The sequence below is a fragment of the Lagopus leucura genome, unplaced genomic scaffold (assembly GCF_019238085.1).
Source record: "Lagopus leucura isolate 7727_CA_CO unplaced genomic scaffold, USGS_WTPT01 Super-Scaffold_73, whole genome shotgun sequence".
NCBI classification, from domain to species: domain Eukaryota; kingdom Metazoa; phylum Chordata; class Aves; order Galliformes; family Phasianidae; genus Lagopus; species Lagopus leucura.
This window is the reverse complement of record NW_024962252.1, coordinates 59053744-59071298: the sequence shown is the minus strand read 5'-3', so window position 1 is coordinate 59071298 and position 17555 is coordinate 59053744. Positions and strand designations below refer to the sequence as shown.

The window sequence follows — 17555 nt, the reverse complement described above, 5'->3', positions numbered from 1 at the left end:
AATAGTAATCTTTAATTCTTTTTTTAATTATTATTTTCTAGTGTACTTAGCAATGAACAGTTACTTAAACAGGAAAATAGACAAAAGCTACTTAACCTGTTTTTTGTTATGCTCTGGTATTTCTAGCTGTGCTTTCCATATCCAACCTTTGTGTCCTTTTTGCTTTCAGTAAACTATGGGCCAACCAGAAATCTTTGTAGCTTTTAAATAATGATTCGTTCACAGTTTTAAGCTGAGAAGGCACCTCCTGTTTGACTCCTGCTCGCAGTGTTGAATGCAGAATGGCGGGGCTGTGTATGATAAGGGCTGAACTTTACTCATGAATATTGTCGCCTGATTGTATTATTCCAACATTAAATTAATAAAACTCTCAAAAAAAAAACCAAAAAAAAACCCAACTCTTAAAAGGAATGGGGTCAGGGAAAGAGGCAACAAAACCAATTTTTATATGTTTACTTACTAAGTGTATAAAAACCCTCATATGTTTTGTTTTTCTCTGAAGGGCCCGTCTTGCTGGGATGATGTGCTGATTCCAAACAGAATAGCAGGTGTTTGCCAGTCCCCAAAGTGCAATGGAACCGTAGCGGTAAGATAGTCACATTTTCCCCAACTACTTTGGCACTTATGAGAATGATAGTTTGTAGTAGTTCTACGTTTATTAGAATTGTGGAAGTTAATGTAAATTGACATGTAGGGTGTGCTTTAGATGAGGTGTAGCATTGGATAACATCTTCAATTTTTAGCAAGGGGATGAACTTCATCAGTTGCTGCTTGGTATGAAGGAGGAAGTTGTTTTATGTGTTTATTGCTTTTGGGGGAGCTCTTAAATACTCAAGTATCCTTACCTTAAATGCAGAATTTATTGCTCTTAAAGTATTTATGCTGATGCTTACTTCATTATTTTGGGAATATGTTATTGTTCTCAAAGCTTCTAATTGGTGTCATCGTATAAATCAGATTTTTCATATGAGAGATTTTCAAATGTTTTAGCAGAAGCTGATTCTTCAAGCTACCTTTTCTGCCAGATCTTCATCTTTGCTTATTCAGTTTGTTTCTTGGAGTGACATCAATGAAAAGCCTGAGTAAGAAAGAGTGTAAGCATCTTGGATGCTTAAAATAGAAAAGGGGAAAATAAAGTTTCCCTTTAAATACATATATTTGGATATTTTTGATTTTTAGATATGGTTCAACAGTATTTAATACCAAAGAGCTCTTAGAAGCACTTTGTTTTCAGGAAGAAACTTCACTTGATGTACAATTTCTGGATGCTGCTTTCAAAGACAAACACGCAACTTTGTACTTTTGAAAGGATTCTGTTCCTTGAAGCTTTTCCAGACTAGGAATCATGAATGCATCTCTCTGGAGGCACTCACTGTTTGTGATGTAGTCTTCTCTTTGTCTTCCCTTTCTCAAACCAGTAAATACATGAATGCTTTACTGATATGTGAGAGTTGAAATTTGTTAGCAAAAACCACTTATGAAGAAATTACATCATCTGAGCCCCGAGGTCATTCTTTTGCTGAACCTGAGAGTTATCAGGAAACTCATTGGAAAATGATGAAATCTTGTTTTGTAGGTGAACAGCCATTTTTTCCATCACACAGGAATGTAATTCTACCTTTTGGTGTCACAAAATGCTGTAAAGCTCTATTGGTGAAACCTGTATTGGTTTCACATGTCATTAGGGTCTTTTTTGTGAGCTGAGAAGCAGGGTCACCTCCCTTGCCTATTGGCCATGCTTCTTTTGATGTGGCCTGCTGGACTGCAGGGGCACTGTGTTTCTTTTCTATTTTGTATCAGCATTATACATTTTGAACATTACTGTTTAGATTCTCATAGCTTTCTAAACATTTTGTCCACCTTCAACATCTGCATGTGATTATGGAGAATTTTAAAGGGAGTGAAATTCGTAATGTTGCAAACAGTCTGAGTTGCTGCCAGTAAAATATTTAGTGTAAGGGTTCCTTTTTTCTTTCTGGTATTTTAATGACCATGAGAAACATCTGTACAGCGTGGGTGAGGTCTGGTGTTGTGTACCAATTATAATAATCTTGTAAAGTTGCTAAGTAGGAGTTACATCTTTGTTGGTAGGGCTGGCTGGGCTCATTGAGAGAGCTTTAAAACTAGTTATGAAAGTGAATGTGGTTAAAACCAGCCCACTGGACTTGAGCCCAGAGTAATGATGACAAGAGTGGGGGTGACACCAGGGGCTTAGGTGTAGTGCATCTTCACCAATGCATGCTACACACATGATGTGCCACAAAGAGTAGGAGCCGGAAGCGATGGTGCAGCAGGCAAACTGTGACTTAGTTGCCATTGTGGAAACACAGTGGGATTGCTCCCATAACTGGAGTGCTGCAGTGGATGGCTATAAGCTCTTCAGAAAGGATAGTCTAGAAAAGAGGGATGGTGGCATGTCTTCTATGTTAGTGGTTTGATGTTGTTAAGCTTAGGGCTGGGAATGTTAAGGTTAAATCTCTGTGGATAAGGATCAGGGAAAGGACCAGAAAGGTGGACATCCTGGTGGAAGTATTTTATAGACTGCCTAAACCAGAAAGAAGAGACAGATGAGGCATTATACGAGCAGCTAGCAGAAGCTGCATGATCGCCAGTCCTTGTTCTCATCAGCTTTACTGATATATGCTGGAAATACAGTGCAGAAGAATGAGTCTAAGGGGTTTCTGTAGTGTGTGGAAGATCACTTCCATTGAGGCAGTGATGCACAATGTCATTCATATGTCATCAGTGCTAGCTAAGGAAGTGATACATTGTGCTTGGTTGTGTTGATACCTGTGAATTTATTAAAAGATTCAACAAGAATGTTTCCTGTACATCTTCTGTTCCTCTAATTATTCTTTGAAAGCATCAGTCCTTTCTAATTTCTGCCACCCTGTACAGAATCCTGTAAGTATGGCTCTGGTTTCTTCTTGCTGTATGTATAGCTCTTGTTTCTTAAGCTGCAACTGTATTTTTTGCCCGTTCTAAAAATGCTTGTTATATGATCTTTACTGAGCAAGCTTTTGGTGTAGGTTCTTCAGTGACTTGATCATTTTGTTATTTTTCTCTTCCCCAGACTTTTTGCCTTCTTTAGAGATTATGAGCAATTACTTTTTATTCCAGAAAATTAATAACTATTTTGCATATCAAAGGGCTAAGTGATGATCACTGCAATACCAGTTTGGGAAGTAAAATTTGATTAATCAGTGTGGGAAATAATATTTTGAAACATATCAGTTAAATCTATCTAACATCAATTTTAGTGTGTTAGTCTCTTAATCAAAATGTCAGTTCTATATAAAATGCCACAGAGAAACCCGTGTAGATAATTTATTTCATTAAACTTGTAATCATGTAAAAATATCAGGTTATTCTGATGGTATGTAGTTACCATAAGTCATTTTTGGTTGACATTAATTGCACATTCTTCCTTTATTTATCAAGTACCATATATATCTAGGGCTGATGTCAAGCTTACATGCCTAAAATTACCTAGTTTGCCTCATATAATACTGCCCTAGATTATGACTTTATATGCTTTTCTAAAATTGTCTTGATAAAACAATCTCTAAAGGTTGTTCTGTTTTATTTCACCACCATTGCATTTTGTAAGGCAGTGTGTGCATGAGGAGGAGGGGGAAGAGTTACAACAAAGAAAATAGCACAGACTTCATAGTAATCTACAGAAGTATTGTAATTAAGTTACAGTATTTTTTTCTATGCATGTGAGGTCTTTAAAAGAATGTCTTAACAGCAATTAAAAGTGAAAGTACTCATTTTGGACAAGTGAATGGTGAAGAAACAAGGCATTTGACATTTTTATTTGAAGGTCCGTTATGTATTTTGGAGTTCTTTGCATTGTAGTTGCAGATTATTTTAAGTCTTTTCTTAACTTTCCTGTTTCATATTTGGAAAACTATAATTAGACCGTTGTTTCATACGTATTCTCAGAGTAATCTTATTCTGGAGTCAGTTGATTTTTGCTTATTAAAAGAAAAAAAATCCGTTATTTCACTTCTTACAGCAGAAAAATCAATGATTGTAAAAGGAAAAAAGTGAATTATAAGGTTCTATACCAAGACAGAAAAACTGAATTATTTATCTTGGAGAGAAAGCATACGGTGATTTTTTACTCTTAAGATCTATCCTTGTTGTTTTTGTTTTGGTTCTTTTTTTTTTTTTTTAATAGTATGCACTCTTTTCCAGTGTACAAATATAACATTTTCACGGTGTATTTTGGACATGTTTTATGGCCAAAAGCAAGTGTCAAAGCCCACCATTAGTAAATACACCAAACGTGGTTTAGATCACGTAGTTACATATTGCACAGGTTACTTTTTTGATAAAGTATTTTTTAAGATACATTTTTTGACCAATGCGTAATTTTTGAGACTATAAAAAATGTAAAACAAATCAAGCAGAGTCCTTGGATCTATTCTTCAGTTTTCTCATATCGTCAAGACAGTAATAAGAGTTCCTGATCATTTTTGTCAGTTGAAATTACATAGACATTTTGGAAAACACAGAGGAACTTGTACAGTTATATTCTCCATTGGATGGTTTTGGGAAGTTTACATCTCCTGTATTGCCACCACCACTTCTATTTACATGCAAGGAAACGTTGCAGTTTTGTAAAAGATCAAATAAAATATTTTGAAGATTACAATGCCTTCTTCAAACAAATTCTCTGCCCTTTGATGTTCTTCTTAAGTGGTTAACGCTGCTTCTGAAAGAAAAAAGAAATCCTTTGTTGCTCATTATTTTTTGCATCTGTCTTTCAATTCCAGAAAGCCTGATTTGAAAACATGGACATTAATCATGCTTTCAGAGCTCTTTTTTTTTTTTTTTTTTTTTTTTTTTTTTTTTTTTTTTTTTTTTTTCCTGGTGTCTTACTTTGTCTTCTGTGAACAATTACTTTGCATCATTCCCAACTACTAGGTTTTGCTTTGAAATTGCATTTACAAAGTAAGCAGTTCTTTTGAGCACAACTTCACAATTCCTTCAATGATAGTTCTTCAGAACTTTTCAGATAGTGTCAGTGCCTCAGCATTTGAGAGGCATTTTCAGTTGAGCTGATGATCTGTCCTGTTAGAGGAATTATTAAAAGTTTTTTATAAGACTCAGAGCTCTGATTAACAAGTTTTCAGCTTTTCTTTTGTGACGCTCCTAGATTTTGTGAAAGAGCACTTAAATGATCTTTTGTAAGATACTTATATATTCTGCGAGGTAGTCAATGTCCCAGGTGCAACATTAAGGAATACGTGCAGATCATAGTTAGTTTTGATGCAACAAAATCCTGTATCACTCACAGTCCATCTAGTTTCCTTGACTACTCTGAAAGAGATTGATGGTATCAGCAAGCCAAAGGAAAATGAAAGTTCACCTTTAAAGTTTCTGAGATTCTATTTCTTTTAGGACATCTGAGAAGCATGTTGATGATGCTTTGCAGTGAGGAATAACTTTGTATCCATTCTGTATTAGCTGTCATAAAGACTTAACAACATTGCACTGCTGTGCCAGGTTTATAATGTTCCGTGCTTTGGTCTGATAAGGTTGTCTTCCAGTTGTTCTGATGTTCAGAACAACCAATACTGCACAGTTAGACTGTGGAACTCTATTACAGTGCATTGTGTGTGCATTAAAAGTGTTTAAAAAGTGGGGAATTAATGGCTGAGAAATTCGTTGCTTACTAATAAATGCAAAGATACCATTTCCATTATAGGAAGTCTGAGCTGCAAGTTGCTGGAGGTTGGAACATATTCTAGGCAAATACCGTGTTAGGTTTGTCCTGTGCATGTATTTATTTATTTGTTTGTTTGTTTGTTTATTTGGGGGGGGGGGGGAGGTTATTTGGGAGCTGTTATATTTTGTTTACTGGTGAGTGTTTTTGTTTTTAACTTATGCACAGATTCTAGACACCTACTGCTAACTTGCTATTAGAGTCAAGACATGGGGTTAAATGGACTGGTGTATGATCTATATTCTTATACCTGAGAGGAATGTGGGCGGATATGTGACTCCCACTAGCACATGTTATTGCCATAACACAGTCCTGAGCCTGGTTGTGAGAACAGTGCTATTGTCATTCTATTTATGTTGTATGTTGCTCTACAAGTCATTTCTACAGATTACATGGAGGTGATTTTACTGTTCAAGTCTTTGGTCTATTACAGTTTTAGAAAACTTGCAAGCATTCAGGGACCCAAATGAATAGAAAAACAGTGATTGAAACTATGAATTAAGTGCTGTTAATTTGAAACTGGCAAACTCAAGAAGGTACAGCAAAATCCATTCCAAATCTTAGCATTGCACTTGTTCTGTTTCAGAAGATAGATCCAAATTTTAATTCAAATACAGAATGTTTGATACATATTTTTGCATGGGCACTATGACAACGTTTCTAGTGTGCTCAAGAATGGTCTTTTGCAATTCAGTAATGCTCACACAATGATTTTTTTTTTTTGCTTGCTCCACAAGACGTGAACATAGTAGTCAAGACGTGAACATATGCAACAGAGTAGCATACTGTCTGCAGCGGTTGTGAATTTATTACCAATGACTGGAACCTTGGACTTCCACTCAAGCATGTGAGCTGTTCTTCCAGTCATCTATGAGTAAACTGGACGAAAGTGATTTTGTTAGGGCGCAGTACAGGCATTTAGGAGTCTCTCTCCTCAGAAACATCGGACAGCGCTTATATGGAGGAGCGCACTCTTCATTCACATCTAGCGAGCACTGTGACTGAGTGGTTAATAACTGTCATTTTGCAGGTTAGCATATTATGTGATACACTCTGTTAGATCTAAAAACTGCTGTGAGACTTACTTTGGCATGAAATCTGTTTCCCACCTATGGTTTGCATGCTCAGTGTTCTGGTCTGAGATTCTAAAATTTGAATGTAGTGGGTTTTGATTAACAATATCTACTTTTCTTTTAGTCTCCAAGGGACCATGCCTGTAACTGGTTGAGGAGCAGTTTGTGTGTTCTTTCATTTGCCTTCTGCTTCTATCCATACAGCTTATGAAATAAGCTCATTTTTACAAATCAGAATGAAATTGAAAATGAGCACACTCTGTTAGAATCCATGGTTGTGTGGAAATAACATAGCAGCATCATCTGACGTTTTTTCTCACTGGGGTAATTCATGCTGGGAACACTGCTACGAATTATAATCACTGTGTCTCATGGTTCACACCTGTGTGGATGCTTCTTGAATAACTACTGTCAGAAGTGCCTGATTTCTCAATGTTACATCTATACAGGACATGTCAAGTATGGTTGTTTGCAGTATACAATGTATATTTCTAGCTTAGAAAATATGTGCGTAAACAGAATTTCTTTTGTTCCGAGCCTGCAAGCTTAAATTGTCATGACAGATGTCTTTCTAACTCTGTTTTCTGCCTTAATGGTTCAGCACAGGAAGATACTTTACACTCAGCTTTAAATACACAATGCTGTAGTTAATATTGTTGTGTGTTTTAAGCAGCTTCCCCAATTGGAATGTCAATTTGAATATTTATCAATTAACTTCATAAATACATTAAAATAGCTTACTGAAGTTCTTACAATGATGTAAGAAATACTTAATACTTCAACTGGATTGTTGCAAGGATGCTTGGAGTTCAAGTACTCCCTTTGCTTCAGCACAGTTAATGATTTAAAACATGTTCTAAGTTTGTCAAGAGTGCATTATCTGCTGGCTATGGTACCATGCAAGAAAACAGTTCTTGCAAGTCTTTATGAGATCTTACGTGTCTGAGAAATATTTCTGCTGATCAGTTACACTGTACATCGTAGTAGCTCTTTAGGAGTTCAGTAAATGTATTTTGAAATTGGGTATTTTGGTTTCTCCACTGTAATACTTGAAAGCGTAGAAGCAAAGTAACTGCAGGTAGTGCTTGTTCTGAGAAGCCACATGTGCTTACTCTGCTGCCAGGAAATAAGGAAAACCAGGTTTCATTCTTTTGATGTGCAAAGCTCTGTCTCACTGTGATGCTGCCTCACCATTGCAACATCACAATCAACACGGGAATATTGAAGTTGTATTGGCTGGTTTTGTTTTCCTTTGCTTTAAAGAGGAGCCACTCACTTCTGCTGCCAGCATGATAACTACTAGGAAGCAACTGCTCACTAAGCACCACTGTTAGGATGCCTTACAAGGTGTAATTGTGTCAAACTGTTTGTGAACAAAAATGTCAGCCCCCTATAAATTTGCAGTTGCGAAGTTGAAGGAAAACAACAATAGTGACTGAATCAGATTGATTTCTGGAGGCTTTATCTTAAACACCACTAGACAATTGTGCCTTGCTTGCAGGATCACTAACCCGTCAATAAGGATTTGCTGTGATGGCTTAATTCTTGGTAAATCAGTTTTTGCTGTGGTGGAATTCTGTGAGAATTTCCTTTAACTGCTTTTTCTAGCTTAGAGAAATCTGACCTACCAGACCTGTACAGCTTAATTAAACTTTATATTCAAAATACTAGTAGAAGTCTCAATTATTCTTTGAGAATGTGTAGATTATATAAAAAGTATGTGAACCAAGAGATGAACCATACTGAAAAAGTCCATGTTAATAACAAAAATGCAACCAACAACCTAAAGTCAAAACTAAGCGGCAATGTTTAGAAGAACCTTAAACCCCACATACGCTAGCATAATATTCACTGCTACATTTAAAGTAAAGCTGTTTTCCATCATTCTATGCATTTTCTTTTTACTTTAAGGACTGTAGAGTGCTATGTGTTAGATACTGAATTCATTTTGAGTATATTTAACTAGTCTCAGAACATGCTGTTCAAGGGCCCAGTTCTCACTTTCATACTTACGGAGCTTCTCTAACTGGGAGAGGCTTAAAATAAAAATAAAATAAATAGGGTTTATTATACTATCAGAAAAAAGATTTTCTCAGAAAAAATGTTCACTCTTCAGTCAAGTGACATCTCAAATTGCATTCCTGTCCTGGTTTCAGCCAACACATAAGTGATGAAATGCTCGGGGACTCTCACTGGGAATGAGCTGTTGCAATGGTGGTGTGGAACGGGGTGGGAATCTGAACCCATGTAGTTTAGAGGGACTATCTGCTTACCAGTAGTTACGTCCCATGGAGAACTGTCTTCTGCAACAAAGACAGTATATGTTGCTTGTTTCCTCCAGTGTGTGGAGGACAGGGACTTGGCCTGCTTTTACTAAAGAAGGGCACTGCTGCCTCTCCTGGGCAGGACAGGTGTCAGGTTTGGCTTCTATGCTGTTGTGGGTTACATTCACTGGTAAAGCCAGTCTGAGCAATACATAGAGGACCTTAGTTTGAGAAAGTGTGTGTGAATTGTGATGTGCTTCTTCTGTTTGTTTTGCACATGGCAATCTCAAGCATCATAAATAATGTCTCTAAGCTGAATTTTTTGGGTCCAGGAATTCAGTCTGCCTTACACACCAACTCAGTATTTTGCATGACCGGCAGGATAAAACATGAAGCATGTCTATGCATAGGAATAGAGATGAGTCCCAAATGACTGTTAATCTGAGCCCAGGCAACTCCCCAAGAGACAAGTAAGCCACATGAAGGAACCAGATATCGCTTTCCATAATTTGACTGCTGTCTCAGCCCTTCCTGGAAGAGCCCAGAACAATGCTTGCTTCTTTCATTTGACTGGTGTCCAGTGTTCCAACCAATCCTGGAATTGGAGCCAGCTACAACTTTAAATAGGGGATGGTTCCTCCAGCTTTCTGCTTTTCTTGGTTACTATAAATAGGTGATGGGGTGGCCTGGCCTCTCTCATTATTCTACTTTATTCTATACCATACAGAACACCACCATTCACAGGCCTGATCTTGCATCCAGGACTGGTGATCTCTTTCTCTCTTTCTCTTGAAGTGTTAAATAATGCAAGACTTGAATTTCCTATAAAACCACAGGGCTTTGCTGGATACAATTGTTGGAGGGCCAACACATAAAACACAACTGTTTTATAGAAATCTCCTATCAAAGTTGATGTTTCTTCCCCTTACGTATGGACCTTTAGTGTCATTTCACCTTAATGTAACTGTGAGGAGATTTGCAAATCTGGTTGTTCCTCTCACTCTGCAATCAGAATGCGACAGCTGTATACCCACTCTCCTAGGGGCTGAACTAGAAGCTTGCTCTGTGTGCTCAAGAATAACTCAAACTCAGGTTCTCTACTTCAGATATGAATGTGTTTTTTTTCAGCGTGCTGCTCAGGAACGTCCTATTATGATTCTGGAAAAAAAGTAACTAGAAAGGTTATTGTACTATTAATTGCAGGATCCTTCACTCTCATAGACAGCATTTTGTAAGTGATGGATTCAGTTTCCTCTGGAGCAGGTCAACTGACTATAATAGGAGTTAAATGAGAAGTTCACACTGTAAACGTGTGAAAGGGGAAAAACAAAGCGCAACCACATCAGATAGTAAGGTGCAATTTCCATGTGAAATTTAAGGTTGCATCTTTATAATGATACAGACCTGCACCTTTTGACAGGGTATGTTTTATGGACAAGTATATTTTCTGTTTTTACTCATTATCCTGAAGGAACTGTTTTATACAGTGTATTTATCCAATGTCTACCATGTATGCAGACCATACAAACATAAGCTATAAGTTGGAAAATTAGTTTGTGAGTTGTATGAACTTTCCTAAGTTGTGTGAGCATTCCTGCTGTTCATCAAGACAATGCCTGTGCTGAGAACAAAGCAATGGAAAAGAAGTGCATGGACAATAGTAACTGCACAGCAGCTTTTGGCAAGCACTTGGTTTTTAGTTACTTATGCTATCTATAGAGAATTATAAGGTCTGAAAAAAGACTTGTCATAACAAGTATGTTATTGCATTTAATGTTTGTGTAAATACAACACAGTTGTGTATGAAGTCAAATTCATCTTGGTTGGCTCTGTTACCTCTGCAAGCTTTACATCCTGCACTGAGAACTCAATCCAAATAGAACAGCATTTCTGCATTTGGCTCTGTCTGCTCATATCTTTGATTACAAGTCAAACACAGGTTTAATGTCAATCAGTCATCCTGTTGATGCCAACTTCCCTGTTGGTGTGAATTGGAGCATCTTCCTGCAAAATGTGGCAAACCACCGTGGTGCATTCCATGTCACCCACCTGTTTATGGGGTGCTCTTAGGACTTAGCACACTGTATCTGAATCTTTATGATGAAGACAGCACATCTGGACAATCTATCTGATGTTGATGGTAACCTCTTGCCTTCCTTGCCTTTACAAGACACTGATTTTGGTCACTCACCTTTGTGAGGTGATAGTTTAGAAAATATACTTTTAAAATAGTTTAGAAATATATTTTTAATTTTTTCAGAAGTAAATTTTTGAGGTAATTTACAAGATAAATCTTTGACAGTTTAAAATTATTTATAAAATAGATCTTACAAAAATAACTTTTGAAGCGTCAAATGGAGAACTTAGTAATGTATGTTTTTGAAAACATTTAATAGTGTTCATATTATTAGATTCGTCTGTTATTTAAGTCCATTCTTAGTCACATTTTCAAAGACAAAATATGTTCTGATCCCACTGGGGAAATCAGTTGCTGTTTACTCAAGTTGTGTTTTTTTTAGCTAAATTAAGAATGAATTTACAGATGTTTCTACAGATAAAAACCTACTTATCAGAAATGATTTTGCAGAGAAGTGCAGAAGAGTCCCGCCCATAGCCACCTACTTGGTCAGAAAAGCAGAGGAAACCAGATGAGGCAGTGGTGCCATTTGGGAAGAAGGTCTGCTTCCAGAAGCTGAGGGAGATGTATAATGTGCTGCACTCAATGTTAATGAGAGAACCACAAGCTTAAATGTTGTTGGTAAAATTCTTTACTCCAAAAGGCCAGATGGCACAGCATATCTGCAGCTACCAGATTTCCTCAGTCTCTAAGGAACAAGGAGGGGTGCAAAATCCCTGTTGGGAACTGTGCCCATGTGCACCTACACATATGCTGGGATTGGGGCTAGTGGTGGGCATCTGTGGATACAGGTCAGATTTGCAACTGTATATATGTGCTCAATAACATAGAAATACTCTTGGATAATGTATAATAGCCAGCTGTTTGCTGGTGGGAGCCTTATTGTGCTCAGATACAATTACTATTACTTTAAGTTAGGGATTTGTTACTGTTTTTGCAATGAAGGCAGTCTAAATACATAGCTTTTGTTTTTCCCCTGTCCTGCCTCATTAGGATGAGATGAAAGTATCAGAAGTTCCAGTTCTCTTGTTTTGGTCACAGGTCACTCTGTTACCTGGTGACAACTGCTTGCTGTTGACTGCTGTCAGATGCTTAGTTTTATTCCATTCACTGCCTTAGTGAGTAGTGAGGGCCAACGAGAACCAAGTTTCCAGAGCAAAACGGTGAGAGCTGAGGTTCCTTTCTCAATGCATTTTAAGGTGGGTTTCCTTCGGTTGGCTGGAATCTGTCTCTCTGAACTGATTGCTTACCACTGGGAGAAATGAAAGGCCTTGTTCCTGAGCCATATAATTGATAAAACTGTTGCCAATTCCAGGAGTGCCAAACATTTGCTAGTACTCTTGAGTGAAGAGCCAAAGGCGAGCATATTTCTTACAGTGACAGAAAATACTATTTGTTCTACTTCTTTCCTTTCTTTTTCTCACCATTCCTGTTATAATCAATGTCTTGACTGTTGTGTCCACATTCCTGTCCTGATCCATAGATCAGGCATTAGGCATTGGAAAGATGGCAGAACAAAACATTCCATCTTTCAAAGCTGAAGTACTGAGATGAGGCAGAGAGCCACTCCTGTAGGGTTACAGCATAATTCTGTCTGCATGGTGTCCTTACAATAAACATTGGTGCTATCCCTGAGGCAGCCCTAGTACTAAATGGAAAGTGTCTTAGGACTGCATTTTGTCTATATTACGATCATCTGTATGGTTAATGGATGGATGTGAGACTCTAGGACACCAGTGATACTAGCTGAAGGCTAAAAACCTAAAACCAAAAATAACGTTTTGTTTGTTTTTCCTGTGGTTGTTGGGGTAACAATACCTTTTAGTTAGGGATTTTTCAAAGCTTTTCATCAGCTTTGAATGTGACTAGCTCTTTGATATCCAGGGGTGGATGAAACTAAAATATTTTGGTTATAATTGGGATCAGAGGGATGGGAATCTGATGTATATACAGCAAAGCCATGACAATATTTGCAGACTGGACCATGAAACTGGCTGTGTTGTTTGCAGTACTGATGGAAGGTAACTAGTTACAAAAATTATTTGTTTCCTTAGATATTTATGAGTTGTTACCTCTGCTGACATCTCTGAATCTCAAGATGAGATTTTTGAGGGTGATAGCACAACTTAATGTCACTTGTGAATTATTTACAATTCAAGTATGGGAGTTTTGTTTCTTATACATTTTAGATTTATGCTGTAATCTTCTAAAATTCATCACTGTCTTTTCCACAAGAGCTCGTTGGCATGGTTGAAAAAGAAAGAAATCGCTCGAAGCTGTAATTGCAGACAACTTTTTGTGCTGTAAGAAGCACAGGCTGAGGATCTGATGTCATGTAGTATTTGAGATTTCTCCCTCCTTGAGCCCTTTTTGTGGCTGGCGTTTCCATATAAAAAATCAAATCTGATTGCTGAGGAAATTAAGCTCAGAGTAAAGTGTTGATTCTCTACAGGAAACACTTAGTAAGAAATTCGAACAGTTGGATTCTACTTTAAAAGAGATTTAAGGGGAAGTTTAAATCCTAGAATTCAGCACTGATGTTATGCTGATTATAATACATGCTAAACAGCTACTCTGAAACTGATACTCATGCTTCTTTTACTTTTTTATGCTGCTTTTGTCAATTGCCAAATTAAATATAAGTATATGCTTTTAACAGGCATTAAAATTTAGTATCTCAACACTTAATTGTTCTTCTTTTAAAAAAATATTGCAGTTTAGTTTTGAGGTCTGCATGATTATGAACTCTATTTTAACAAGGGGCCCTATACAATGCTGGATCTCTCCTAAGTGATGTTTTCTCACTGAGTTCCTTAAAGGCATTTATTTCAAACCTCACACTTCTGACAGCATCCATGAGCTGTTGTTCATCCATCTACTGTGTGTTCTATGTCAGAGATTCTGAGCATTTGCAGGTCTAAGGCTTGAGACTTTTCCTTTCATTCTTGCTGATTATTCTGATTCTATTTTGAATTATGTAAGTCTGAGATCAGGTACTGAGTTTTTTATGTGGTCTTTATTTTCAAATTGAAAAGCTGAACATATGTTCTTTTTTTAGGGCAAACAAATGTTACCTGGATGCAGAGATCACTTTTGAAAGAGTAGTATTGGGATGTGAATAGTTAATGTGACCAGCATCTGCAATCTTTGCATCACTGTATTTCTAAAATGATCATACACGTCTAAATCCACTGCCACTTAACCTCCATTATTGTTCTGCTTAATCTTAATAGACAATGAATGCATACATTATTCTACTTTTTATAGTGTTCAGACGACACTTAAACAGTTATGTGCTGCAGCTTGAATGCTGTTTGAGTACTATGGATAAATCCTTTCCCTTGAAAGAAGTTTTCTTTTACATAACTAAGGATGTCATCCGTGTAAACCTTTTTATGAATGCATTTATCATTGATTGGCCTAGAAGGTGACCCAGCTAGCCATGCTGGAAAGTCAGCTAGCCAGCCAGGAAAGTCAGCTGAAAGTCTTTACACCTCTGATATTGTGAACAATCACTGAGGTTGTGAATTACAGAAAATCCATAGAAGGAAAGTTTGATTCTTACTGGAACTTTGAGTAAAAAATAATAATAATAATAATAAAATAAATAAAAATAGTATTGAATGATTGAATGGAGATTACCTTAAAAAAGCTGGTGATAGTAGCAGTTAATTTATTAGCCACAGAAGTTGCAAGAGCAGTTCCAGATGAACTCTGGATATAACTGAAGCAAATCTCAGATGAGATTTAGGTAAATATAGTAATGTTTATGTATTTCTTTATGTATCTTTTGATTCTAGATCTAACTATATTGCTAAAACTTGGATTATGGTTAATATTTTTTTTTAATCTTAGAAGTCTTTTCTTAGTAAAACTAAACCATGTAGAGTTGTAATCTATAAATAAATCCATAAGTCCATGTACTACATGATGCACACAGTGCTCAGTAACTGGTTTGAGGCTGTTATTTCTGAACCTGCATGAAGAAATGAGGAAACAGGTAATGAAGCCATTGTTTTGTGTAGGATGTCTCCCAGTAACAAAATCTTGTCAAAATTCTGTTGGCTCATAGAAGGAAGTGGAGCAGTCTAACATACACAACACCATCTTGAGTCAATAACAGATTAAAGAAAGAACCGACTGCAGTAATCTCTAAGAATTGTCCTTTGGCTGCACAGCCTTTCTCATTATTTAAACAATGGAACTCAAACAGCTCTTCCGTCTGACACGTTTCTTTTTTGTTTAACTTTAAAAACTGGTCCATATATAGGTAATGTGTGACGTTTTCTGAATTTTTCACTGGAGTGAGATTCCTGTGCTCAGGAAAGCTACTGCCTCCAGTTCTGCTGGGATGTGGAACCTTAAAATGTTCTTCCCCAAATATCTCCGAAAACATGCTGGATTTGAAGGCTGTTCTGAAGTGGGTTTCTCCCAGTTTGTCATAAGATACATTGAATACTTGCTTAAGCTGTTAGTTGGAATAGGCAGCAAAGCCTTATCACAGAAGTGTGTCAGGAAGATATTGAAGTTTTCTCTTTCAGGAGAATAGTTCTGATGATACATGAAGAGAGATGTATAAGGGCTAATCATTTGAAAAATGAAAGCTGTGTTTTCAATATTTTAATAAATTACTTATCAGTTTTAAGTAAATGTGTGCATTACACATGTGAAAAACAAAACAAAACAAAAAAAACACAACATAGAACACCACCATCTTAAAGGCTTATCTCAGACCATCATTTGTTAAGAAAAGGGAACAAGGAATTCAGTGTGAGCTTCCTTAGAATTTTGAAGCAGTTATCACAGCAGCGAGTTAAAGGTGTGTGTAGAAACTACTTCATGTGTCTAACTTGCAACAGCTGAAATGGGGTTTAAATGCAGGCTATCTTGATACTTGTTAGCAAAGAGCAGTACTGTTTCAGACAGTACATTTTACTGGGGTGGGGAATGGCCATTGAAAGGATACTATTTGTCTGGAACTGTTTTGCATTATTCACTGGCAGGTGTTAGTTTCACCGTGAAGGTTTAAGCATCTCTTTGATCACTTTAATTACTGTGTTAGCACGATCATCTGGAAGACAGTTCGCTTGTTGTCAGAAATTAGGGATATGCAAACTTCTCCTTTACCTGGCAAGATAGAATTTAGAGAGATGGGTTTTTGAGGTGGGTGGGTTGTTTTTTCTTCCCCTCCCTTCAAGATATAAGTAAGGTGTTTGTTTTTGAGAAATTGGAGTATATTTTCCTCATAGGGAAGAGTTTCTTGAAAAGCTGCATACAGTTGTCATGCATTTTTGAACCTTTTCTTTTCTCCTCACAATTTTTACAGTGTTGCGTGACACAAAAAATGGTAACAGGAATGAAGAAAATGACAAAGTATGTAACAGCAGTGCCTGCTCCTTTCTCTGAATAACAATCTATCTGATGCACTGCCAAGAGGATGACATTTGTAATGTTTAATAGAATGTTCACAATTTCATGGGAACTGTGCCTTTAGGCAAGAAAATGATCTAAAGGTATTCACTGCAATATAAGGTGATCATAAAAGTACTCACTTATAGAACTTAGAAATTTTTTCTAAGCTTTCTCAGCAATTCCTTCACATCCTTATTCACTGCAGATCAGGAATACTTAAGGAAAACAAAAAAATATCATTCATTAAATTTTCATTTATTTATTCATTACTAACTGAGAAAAAATGTTGAATGGTGGTATAATGTAATTTTATTATTTTTAAGTATTTTAGAGGTGGTCAGATAGTAAAGCAGACTGCATAAAATTTTACCTATTGCTCTTATGTTGTACTGTGAACTTTGTTTATTGTGAGGTTAAAATTGTGAAAATAGTGTCTTGCGCAGCAGCAGCATAAATTAAGTATGGAAAGATATGTTGGTGTTAATCTATGGAAGTGTAACTAGAGCTTATATAATATGAGTGTGCCAGTTGTTCAGATCTGGCAAATCTGGTAGGTAAATCTGGTAGATGGCTGCTGCCTCAATCTTCCAGGAAAAGCAGAGATCCAGCCCAGGGAGCTCTCTGGGCCAACACACCGTAACCAGTGGTTTACTAAAACTGAAGCTTCAGGCAGTGTGTATGTTTAGGATATAATCTTGTAAACACATACTAGGTAACAAATATGTATGAATTATTCACACAATGCATAAACCCAAACCTCTTAAGTTTTTAATTGCAACTGCAAACTAATCAAATTCTTGCCTTTTAAAATCCCTTAAATAACTGGAATATGTATTAGGATGATTAAAAATAAATGTAGAAATGCCAGAACTGCCAGGTGCTCATACTGCATTTTCAGGGCCTGAACCTGCTATGTTTCGGAGCTCCCAGTG

General features: G+C 36.8%; 1 protein-coding gene across 1 annotated transcript in view; it reads left to right on the top strand.

The window, feature by feature from the left end:
- PRKN (parkin RBR E3 ubiquitin protein ligase) overlaps positions 1-17555 on the top strand; it is a 678907-nt gene that overhangs the window by 308856 nt on the left and 352496 nt on the right. The window contains exon 5 of the mRNA XM_042894398.1: positions 503-586. Coding sequence (XP_042750332.1) covers positions 503-586 — 84 coding nt within the window. The remainder of the gene's footprint in view (positions 1-502; positions 587-17555) is intronic.